The sequence below is a fragment of the Vicia villosa genome, unplaced genomic scaffold, assembly GCF_029867415.1.
Source record: "Vicia villosa cultivar HV-30 ecotype Madison, WI unplaced genomic scaffold, Vvil1.0 ctg.004478F_1_1, whole genome shotgun sequence".
NCBI lineage: Eukaryota > Viridiplantae > Streptophyta > Magnoliopsida > Fabales > Fabaceae > Vicia > Vicia villosa.
This window is the reverse complement of record NW_026706445.1, coordinates 35553-46284: the sequence shown is the minus strand read 5'-3', so window position 1 is coordinate 46284 and position 10732 is coordinate 35553. Positions and strand designations below refer to the sequence as shown.

General features: G+C 28.6%; 2 protein-coding genes across 2 annotated transcripts; one reads left to right on the top strand and one right to left on the bottom strand.

The window, feature by feature from the left end:
* Positions 1 to 6804, top strand: LOC131642092 (beta-glucosidase 44-like). Its single transcript, XM_058912376.1, has 11 exons — positions 1 to 315; positions 4087 to 4145; positions 4259 to 4334; positions 4463 to 4534; positions 4658 to 4745; positions 4853 to 5105; positions 5186 to 5301; positions 5526 to 5743; positions 5877 to 5908; positions 5986 to 6088; positions 6261 to 6804. The coding sequence occupies exons 1-11, from the start codon at positions 81 to 83 to the stop codon at positions 6533 to 6535; spliced, it is 1527 nt and encodes a 508-aa protein (XP_058768359.1). The 5' UTR covers positions 1 to 80; the 3' UTR covers positions 6536 to 6804.
* An 83-nt stretch (positions 6805 to 6887) lies between these two features.
* LOC131642090 (exonuclease 1-like) lies at positions 6888 to 10089 on the bottom strand. Its single transcript, XM_058912374.1, has 11 exons — positions 9901 to 10089; positions 9741 to 9777; positions 9473 to 9647; positions 9298 to 9376; positions 8992 to 9036; positions 8733 to 8882; positions 8508 to 8622; positions 8296 to 8396; positions 7949 to 8046; positions 7765 to 7857; positions 6888 to 7656 (listed from the first exon to the last, which is right to left on the bottom strand). Exons 1-11 carry the CDS (start codon positions 9976 to 9978, stop codon positions 6888 to 6890), a joined length of 1740 nt encoding a protein of 579 aa, XP_058768357.1. The 5' UTR covers positions 9979 to 10089.
* Between the last annotated feature and the right edge of the window lie 643 nt (positions 10090 to 10732).

The window sequence follows — 10732 nt, the reverse complement described above, 5'->3', positions numbered from 1 at the left end:
ACATGATAACATTATCTCCAAAAAGTGTCAGTACTTCCCTTACTTCACTTCACTAGTGTTGTTGTTGTTTGAAGAAGCTAATGATGTTGGATTCACAACATCATGAATGGTTCCATTTCATGTTTTTCTTCTCTCTCTTAGTTCTTGCTAGCTCAGTTAATGGAATTGCAATACCTGATAATGGAGGATTAAGTAGAGATGTGTTTCCTAAAGGGTTTGTGTTTGGTGTTGCAACTTCAGCTTATCAAGTTGAAGGTATGGCCAACAAAGATGGTCGTGGCCCTAGTATTTGGGATGTTTTCATCAAAAAACCAGGTTTGTGTTTCTTACCTAACCTCCATTCTTATTCTTAAATCATCCAAAAATTGTGTTATGATTTCTATTTTTTTTATATTGCATTTGGTTTTACTTTTTAACTTTAGACGTCTTGAATCTTACTCTATAAATCTATAATATAAGAAAAGTAATGGTTCTGGAAAAGTCAAAAATACCCTTATTTGATTTTTTGACACCACATTAAAATTGTGGTTTTTTGGTCTTTGCACCATAAAGTTCTTATTTTACTATTAAAATAATACAACTCTTATATTTTATCAAATCTCTCTTCATTCTCTATTTTTTTTCTCTTTCATCACTTTCTCACTTCTTTCTTCCAAAAAAAATTATTATTGATAAACATTTTTTTTATATACGAAAAATGATATTTATAATCGAAATATTTTTTAATAAAAAATAATATACGGGAAAAATTTATTCAAAAAATCTATTATTGATCTAAATATTTTTATATACGAAAACTTAATATTGATCCAAATATTTTGTAAATGATACCTAAATAAATATAATATTTGTATATAAAAAAAATTAATTATTTACGAAAAATTATATTTATGCTCCAAATATTTTTTATTCAAAAATGATACACAGGAAAAAATTTACTATTGATCTAAATATTTTTATATACGAAATTTACTATTGATCCAAATATTTTTGTAAATGATACCTAAAAAAAATGAAGTTTGTATACGGAAAAAAAACCTATTATTTATCTAAATATTTTTATATACGAAAAATGTTATTTATGATCCAAATATTTTTTATTCAAAAATGGAATAGGCCAAAAAATCTATTATTGATTTAAATATTTTTATATACAAAAATTTGATATTAATTCAAATATTTTTTGTAAATAACACCCAAACAAAACTAATATTTGTATATGGAAAAAAATCTATAATTGTATTTATAATTCAAATGTTTTTATTCCAAAATGGTATACGGGAAAATAATTTACTATTGATCTAAATATTTTTATATACGAAATTTACTATCGATCCAAATATTTTTGTAAATATTTGCCTAAACAAAAATGAGGTATGTATATGGGAAAAATTTATTATTGATCTAAATATTTTTATATACGAGAAATAGTATTTATGATCAAATATTTTTGTAAATATTTTCCTAAACAAAAATGAGGTTTGTATACGGGAAAAAATCTATTATTGATCTAAATATTTTTATATACGAGAAATAGTATTTATGATCAAATATATTTTATACAAAAATGGTATACGGGGAAAAATCTATTATTGATCTAAATATTTTTTATACGAAAATTTAATATTTGATCCAAATATTTTTGCAAATGATATCTAAAAAAAAAATATTTGTATTATTATTTACGAAAAATACTATTTATGATCCAAATATTTTTTATTAAAAAATGGTATACAGGAAAAAAATCTACTATTGATGTAAATATTTTTATATACGAAATTTATTATGGATCCAAATATTTTTTTAAATGATACCTAAACAAAAATGAAGTCTGTATACGGGAAAAATCTATTATTGACCTAAATATTTTTATATACGAGAAATGGTATTTATTATCAAATATTTTTTATCCAAAAATCGTATACAGGAAAAACTATATTATTTTGATCTAAATATTTTAATATACGAAAATTTAATATTGATCCAAATAATTTTGTAAATGATACCTAAACAAAAATAATATTTGTATACGAAAAAAAATCTATTATTTACAAAATATAGTATATATGATTCAAATATTTTTTATTCAAAAATGGTATACGGGAAAAAAAATTATTATTGAATAAATATTTTTATATACAAAATTTAATATTGATCTAAATATTTTTGTAAATGTTACCTAAACAAAAATGAAGTGTGTATACGGAAAAAAAATCTATTATTGATCTAAATATTTTTACATACGAGAAATGATATTTATGGTTAAATATTTTTAATCCAAAAATGCTATACGGGAAAAAATCTATTATTGATCTAAATATTTTATATACGAAATAATCAATTATTTATCTAATTTTTTTCTTTTTTAACATTTTCATTTAAAATAAATAATGTATCCAAATTCGCGTAACCGAACAATATTGAATATTAACGGAAATCTGAAGTTACTGATTAAAATATTTTTTATTAACAAGAACATGAAGTTACTGATTAAAATATTTTTTATTAACGGGGACATGAAGTTACTGATCACAATATTGAATATTAACTGAAACCTGAAGTTATTGATTAAAATATTGAATATTAACGGGAACATGAAGTTACTGATCACAATATTGAATATTAACGGGAACCTAAAGTTACTGATTAAAATATTGAATATTAAGGGAACATGAAAGTTTCTGATCAAAATAGTGAATATTAACGGGAACATGCAATTATTAATCACAATATTGAATATTAACGAGAACCTGAAGTTACTAATTAAAATATTGAATATTAACGGGAACATGAAGTTATTGATCACAATATTGAATTGAATATTAACGAGAACATGAAGTTACTGGTCACAATATTGAATACTAACGGGAACTTGAACTTACTAACTTAAATATTTAATATTAATATGAACACGAAGTTACTGATCAAAATATTGAATATTAACGGAAACATGAAGTTACCGATCAAAATATTTTGAAATTAATGGGAACAGATTTACTGAGCAAAATATTAAATATTAACGGGAACATGAAATTACTGATCAAAATATTGATTATTAACGGAAATGTGAAGTTACAAAAGGCTATTTAGACACAATTTAATTTTGGTGATTTCAATTTTGTTTCTGATTTTTTTTTAGACAATTTAATATTAATTGTTCTTATTTTTTTTCACAAAATGTTAATTACTTTTAATATAATTTTTTTCTATTAAAAATTATATATCTGAAACAAATGCGCGTCCCGTACCAGAACCCGTGCGAACGCACGGGTTTGTTACTAGTTGTGTTACTAAAATTATACCATAAAAGAGTGTTAGTAGTATAGTAACAATTGCCGACAACCAATATAAAAAATTAATAATTTTAATGTTTATGGTTTTTGTTTTTTTCTGAAAAATTAATGTTGAAAAAAGTTGGTCAGATTTTAGTTTGGTGTGACTGTTAGTCAGAAAAAGTGACACATTACAATTATTTTTGATAGAAAACAATGATGGAGGAGGGTGATTCTTTAAATAAATTTTAATTACTATTTCTAATTACTATTATGATTTTTTAAAAATTTATTGAATATATATATATATATATATATATATATATATATATATATATATATATATATATATATATATATATATATATATATATATATATATATATATATATATATAAGATTATTTTGAATTTTTCTTTTGTCCCTTTTTTTATTAGATTATTTTTAAATTTTAACCACGTTAATTATTTTTTTATCAAAGTAATATTAATAATGTTACATTTTTCTATGGTGTATAATAAATAGTTTTTAGAAATAATTAATTAATTCTGGTAAACTTGTAAACACATTATACAAACCCAAATATTAACTTTGAGATCCTATTAATTACCAATGTTGAGAGAAATTTGATTTTTGTTGACTTTGGATGTTAAAAAAAATTGACTTTTATTTTAACCATATAATTACTCAATAATATAATTACTTAATAAAACAAACTAATGATAATAATGAATTGACCGTGTGTAACTTTTTTGATGATAATTAATCCCTATATTTTATTGTTTCAATATTTTATTGTTTCAATTAATTCCAGGAATTGTGGCAAATAATGGCACAGGAGATGTTTCTGTTGATCAGTATCATCGCTACAAAGTAGGTACCTTTTTAAGTTTAAACATTACATATTTAATTAAGTTAATTAATCTTTGTATAAAAAAGTTTAAATATTTTATTAAAAAATCTAACACTCATTTTTTATTTGACAGGAAGATATAGATCTCATGGCAAACCTGAATTTTGATGCTTACCGATTTTCAATCTCATGGTCCAGAATTTTTCCAAGTAATTCAAATTTACATATATTTAATCCAAAAAAAAATATTATGAAGCAAATTCATAATTAACTCCATTAATTGTAACCAAAAAAAATTAATTAACTTAATTAATAATCAATTAAATTGCTGATGCAGATGGAACTGGTAAAGTAAATTGGAAAGGTGTTGCTTATTACAACAGATTAATTGATTACTTACTAGAAAAAGGTAATTATTTTTTGTAACATTTATATTTATTTTTAATAAAAAATATTACATTCATATATAGTTTTTAGAAAATTAATGTTAAAGTTAATTATTATTTATTTTCTTCCTAAAACCATGTTGCAGGCATTACTCCATATGCAAATCTGTACCATTATGATCTTCCTTTAGCTCTTGAGTTAAGATACAATGGCTTATTGAGCCATAATGTTGTGTAAGTACTAAAATACCCTTATGGTTATTGGTTATGAAGAATTGAAGATTGTGTATGTCCAACAAGGATTTGATGAATGATGAATAATGTTTGAAAAAATTGTACAGGAAAGATTTTGCGGATTACGCAGAATTTTGCTTCAAGACATTTGGAGACAGAGTTAAAAATTGGATGACTTTTAATGAACCGAGAGTCGTTGCGGCTCTTGGTTATGATAATGGCTTTTTTGCCCCTGGAAGGTGTTCTAAAGAATATGGAAATTGTACGGCTGGAAATTCAGGGACAGAGCCTTACATTGTTGCTCATAATTTGATTTTGTCGCATGCTGCTGCTGTTCAAAGATATAGACAAAACTACCAAGTAATATTAATATTTTTGAGTATCTTTATTGAGTTTGGTTTAGTGTTGTTATGTGGTAGTGATGATTGTGGTTGTTTTAGGAAAAGCAAAAGGGTAGGATTGGTATTTTGTTGGATTTTGTATGGTATGAGCCTCTTACAAGATCAAAGGCTGATAACTATGCTGCTCAAAGAGCTAGAGACTTTCATATTGGATGGTAAAAATCTTTTGCTTATGATTTGGAATTGGTTCAGTTCGGCTCGATTTAATACAAATTTGATCTGTTTAAGACTCTGATACCACTTATTTGAGAATCACATTCGAGAGAAATAATATACTAACCTTAGAACCACCATCAGATATATGAGTCACATCTCTTATACATATTTCTCTTATATATCTTTCATTTGAGTGCGTATTTGAGGTATTTAATCTCCGCAGGTTCATTCATCCCATTGTTTACGGCGAGTATCCAAAAACTATGCAAAATATTGTTGGGAAGAGGCTCCCAAAATTCACTAAAGAAGAAGTGAAAATTGTGAAGGGTTCCATTGATTTTGTTGGTATCAATCAATACACTACTTACTACATGTATGATCCTCATAAATCAAAACCTAAAGTTCCTGGCTATCAAAATGATTGGAATGTAGGGTTTGCTTGTAAGATAAATCCTTCCTTCAAACTTTCTTTAATATATTTACATATTTTACGACTATATTTGATGCGCTTTATTCGAATACTTTTCTTGTTAATTGCTATTACTTACATTGATTTTCTTGCTTAACATTGAAGATGCTAAGAATGGAGTACCTGTTGGACCAAGGGTAAGTTCGAAACAAGTGAAAGTTAACGACGAATTTGTCATGAAATTACTTTTTATAAGTGAAACTTGAATTTGCAGGCATATTCATATTGGCTGTACAATGTACCATGGGGCTTGTACAAATCATTAATATACATCAAGGAACGTTACGGAAACCCGACTGTATTCTTATCTGAAAATGGTAACTAGTAGGACTAGTTTTTCTCTTTGTTTGATGCTTTTTTTTTTTTTCTTAACCCTTCCGTTCTCGGAGAAAAATAATCATGATATTTTGATGTTTAGTCGAAAGGTAAATAAAATCTGATCAATGATTGGTTCGATCAAAGTTTGAATTTGGATACTATTGATTATAGGCATGGATGATCCGGGTAATGTGACATTTGCGAAAGGTTTGCATGACACAACAAGAATAGGGTATTACAGAGGCTATTTGACTCAACTCAAGAAAGCTATTGATGATGGAGCAAATGTGATTGGATACCATGCATGGTCTCTACTTGATAACTTCGAATGGAGATTAGGGTACACGTCAAGGTTCGGTATCGTCTATGTTGACTTCAAAACTCTCAAGAGAACCCCTAAGTTGTCAGCGTATTGGTTCAAGAAACTACTCGCCAAAAAGAAGTAACTGTATGTTTGAATTCACAATGAGTTTGGCAAAATTATAATGAACATTCGTGATTCTGCAAAAGCTACACTTTAGATTTTGTCAAACTCGCCGTGCTTCTATTCCTACACTAAGCTGAGTTATAATTCTGTTTACTTAGTTTCTAGCTATGGTAGCGAATAACGTTTTGTTGTTTTTCGTCAATTGTAACAATCATGCGACTTGATTAGCACACAAGTCTTGGAATAAAATGATCTTTTGAATAAAGCATCACAAGTTTAGATTCAGAATTGATTTTTCGTTGAAGAATAAATATTCGTAAGAGCATTCTAAAGAGGCTACAACAAAATTCATGTGCGTATCGAATGAATGATTACACTCTTGAAAAGAAATTCAGAATAGTTCTAATGTTACTCCCCTTTTTCTTGGAGTTACTTATCTTCGATTTCTTAACCTTGGACTTAACACTTTCTTGAGACTCCGCATTCGAGCATTCCACTTCAGTCACTCCCGAAACCTCTTCGTCTTTCGCTTCAACTTTATCTAAGCAAACATTCTCGAATTTCCTTTTCTTTGCAAATTTTGCAGACCCTTTTTCTTGTGGTGACGAGTAGTTATCAAGATCAATATATTCCACACTGCTGACAACAGAAATTTCTTCATTCTTAGACACTTTTTCTCGAGAGTTACTCGGTGACACGTAATCGTCAAGACCGATATATTCAACACTGCTTACAATGGAAATTTCTTCAACTTTTACCTCCTCCTTTTGTTTTCTTATCCTAAAAGGATTGTTGTTAGGAACCTTCAATGGAGTTTTATCACATGTAATGGTTTTTTTCATTGCTTCATTTGTTCCTAATGGCATGATTAGTTTCTGAAGTGCCAATGCTTCATTTGAATATTTTTCTTTATCTGAAAGCCTTGTAATTGCATGATTGATGTTTTGAGAGCCAAAGACTGAAAAACAGTTTTCCTGCTTAATCTGTATCGAAACTTCACGTTTTTTGAGTTGACCGATGGTTTGAGAATCTATGGGGTGTAAAGGAAGTCTCGAATTTTCAGACTTATCAAAAGCTTCCTTAGTTGATGGATTCAAGTTTCCTTCAGCTATTCCTTTGACTATAGTCGAGGGAATTTCGCTAGTTACGTTAGGAGATTGTCAAGGAAAAAAAAAAGTAATTACATGTTCAACAATTATGCAGATTAAAATTGATTTGAATTGAGTTACTTGAGTTTATCAAGGATACGGTCCCAAAAAATCGAGGTTTTCGTCAAGTGACTCGAGAAAATTTTCTGGAAGAGGCTTCATGTGCTTGAGCTCTTTAGTATTGATATCATATCTACACGAATAGTTCAGAAGGAAACGTAATCGTTGGAGAGAATAATAAATACTCAGATGTTAATAAATCAGAAATAGTTTTAGTTTTGTACATCCGAGCATGCTGAAATACAGCCAGTGCGTCTTTGAAGGATTTGGCGTAATCTTCGGGCATTTGATCGCCTTTCTCAAACTTAAGAACAGACAAGACCTGTAAAAAAATGATATATTTGTCAGAATGACTTCGCGGCAACATCAGCAACAACTTAAATCAGTTAGAACTTTAAGATTCTCAATGGTAATACGTATGAACGTGTAATATGCGCGCGTGTTATAAAAAACGAGTACTTCTTCGGGATATGAGAGAACTTATATAAATTTTAGAATCATTGATGAATCTTCTAATCGCATTTGCAAGTAATCAACAATAGTGGTTATTGGCGGATAAGAACATACTTACACGATCGATATTCTTATACTTTGAAACTAGGGCATGGGCGCGAGCAACACCAATGCCAGGAACAGATGGAAGAAAATCACAGCCAGCTAAAACACACATACCTGGAGGAACGAGAAAAACCGGTTTTCATCAATATATAGTGAACAAGTTTTATGCAGAAAAGTTCTGACTTCTGCGCAATTGATAGATTCAACAAACAACGAGAAAATCACCTGTGAAAAGCTTCATATCAAAACTCCGAAATGAAGGTTTACAAGATTCGGCGGAAAAAACCTTCTCTAATTCTATTCTTTCACCATTCCCTTCACGGTCCATCTTAAACATAACCTGTTCAAAACAACTGCGAATTAAAATCTTAAACCCGGGACTTCTAAGAAATTGAAAGATAAAGTACTAAACCTCGACGCAGAAGATCATAGTTTCGGAGAAGTTCTTACAGCTGGACAACCATAAGCTATCAGATCACTATCTTCCGTAATCACCGCTGCGATACCGCCTTTTTCTGTCTCGAGGTTGGACAAGTATGCTAACTGAGCATCTGCTTCATATGGAGCTACAACAAACTCAATGTTCTCTGATTTCAAAGTCTACAACACAATTACAAGAAGAAATTACTCTAGAATGAACATTACTTAAAGATTGTTATTCAAAAGTAGCATTAGTATTCATCAAAAAAATTACATGTTTACAGCATACCTGAATTAGCTTATGAGCCATAAGAGGAGTAATATTCACTGCTCTCTACACACAAAAGTAGAGAAAAAAACTTCAATTATTTTTCTTCATAAACATACATTATAAGCACTTGTGTGACTGTTAGTGAGAGCATAAGACATGTTCATAAGTTATTTTCAAAATAATAACTAATTGTCTCTGTAGCACCAACACCTTTGAAAATATGTGTATCTGAGTCTGCGTCATTGTATGAAACTGACAAACACTTGTGTTTGCAAATTATTATTGATATTGACGTGTCAGTGTCTGTGTATGTATGCTTCTAACCTGAAAAAGCTCTGAAGCAGCATTAACATTCCCTTCTTTGAGCTTAGCCATTGCCAAATCATGATAAGCATTTCTTTTCCTAAACCAATCAAATTCACACGAACATAAAAAAAAATTGATTCAAATCCTATAACTTGAAATGAAAAAATTTTAAAAACAGAAATAAAACAAATACTTGTTCCTCTCTTTCTCAGTTGCAGATTTGCAAGGAACATTGCCACCATCAAAAACAACAACCGGTGTTACTTTATAGTAACGAAGCAGGTTCACTCTATGCATAAAGTATTCAATGTACCGCAATTTCCTTTCACTATCAGAATCAAGACAAAGTTCCATACTACACGAATAAGCTAAAACCAAAACAAAAACAAAAACAAATCAAAAAAATCAATACAATGAATGAGTGAATTTCAAAACTGGATAAAAAACCGATTTTTATTCACCTCCTTTATGAAGCCATGAATATGCATCAATACCCACCTGCAGATTTTGCAATGTGAATGAAAATGAGCTATGAGAATGAGAAATTGAACACAACCCAGATGAAATTTTGAGGAAAAATCAAAACTTTGAATGGAATATTGAAATGCAGTTGATTCTTACACGTTTGCCAGCGTAGTTCTTGATGTGAATGGGTTCAACGTAAGGTTTCATGAATCTGAGAAGATCTTTGATACCCATTTTTGTGTGTTCGTAGGTTTTTGTTTCTGGGTTTTGGGTTTTTGTTCGAAATTTTTAAGGTTTTTTTTTTAATTATTTTTGTTCGAATTGTTTTGACGATGTTATAGAGACGGAAAAATGGCGGGAAAAGCGGGGTAATGGCGAAATAAAACGAGGTAATGAAGAAAACTATGTTTTGGGTGTCGTGTGAGGGTGATTTGGGTATTTCAATGAAGTTTTCATGTTGAATATTTTTTAAATTTAAAGAGTGTTTAAGTTGTTTAGATAAATTATAAATTTTCTCGTTTAGAATTGGATTATTTTACAATTTCTAAAATTTATGGAATAAAATTTAGACATAGAGTGTAAAGTATTTTAAAATTAATTTTTTTAAAAAAATTGGGTCTAAATGAGGTATCATGTATGTTACTATAAAAATAAATAACTCATTATTAATATTAAAAGTTTATCAATTTAACGATTTGATTGACATCATATTATATCAACAAAAATGTTATTAAAACACAAAGGTCAATATCAACATGGTAACACCTAGGGCTGTAAATGGAGCTGAAGAACCGAAATTCACCCAGGAATCGGTTGAATGGAATCGGATCATTGGACCCACCGAAACGAATGTTAGTCTAATAATGGATATAATTTTAATTTGTATCCAGAATAAAGAACCGGACCATTTATCTAACGGATACCCGATAAGTATGCATATAAATTCTTTAGTTTTTTCATTTCATCATTTTTTTCCTCTCTCTTTTCA

Bases quoted from the DNA above. Each gene is read 5' to 3' on its own strand.
- LOC131642092 (XM_058912376.1), top strand. From the start codon at position 81: ATGATGTTGGATTCACAACATCATGAATGGTTCCATTTCATGTTTTTC. The intron at 5,106-5,185 runs GTAATATTAATA...TGGTTGTTTTAG, and splicing joins GATATAGACAAAACTACCAA to GAAAAGCAAAAGGGTAGGAT. The intron at 6,089-6,260 runs GTAACTAGTAGG...TATTGATTATAG, and splicing joins TGTATTCTTATCTGAAAATG to GCATGGATGATCCGGGTAAT.
- LOC131642090 (XM_058912374.1), bottom strand. From the start codon at position 9,978: ATGGGTATCAAAGATCTTCTCAGATTCATGAAACCTTACGTTGAACCC. The intron at 8,623-8,732 runs GTAAGAACTTCT...TGTTTTGAACAG, and splicing joins TAGCTTATGGTTGTCCAGCT to GTTATGTTTAAGATGGACCG. The intron at 7,858-7,948 runs GTACAAAACTAA...CTATTCGTGTAG, and splicing joins GTATTTCAGCATGCTCGGAT to ATATGATATCAATACTAAAG.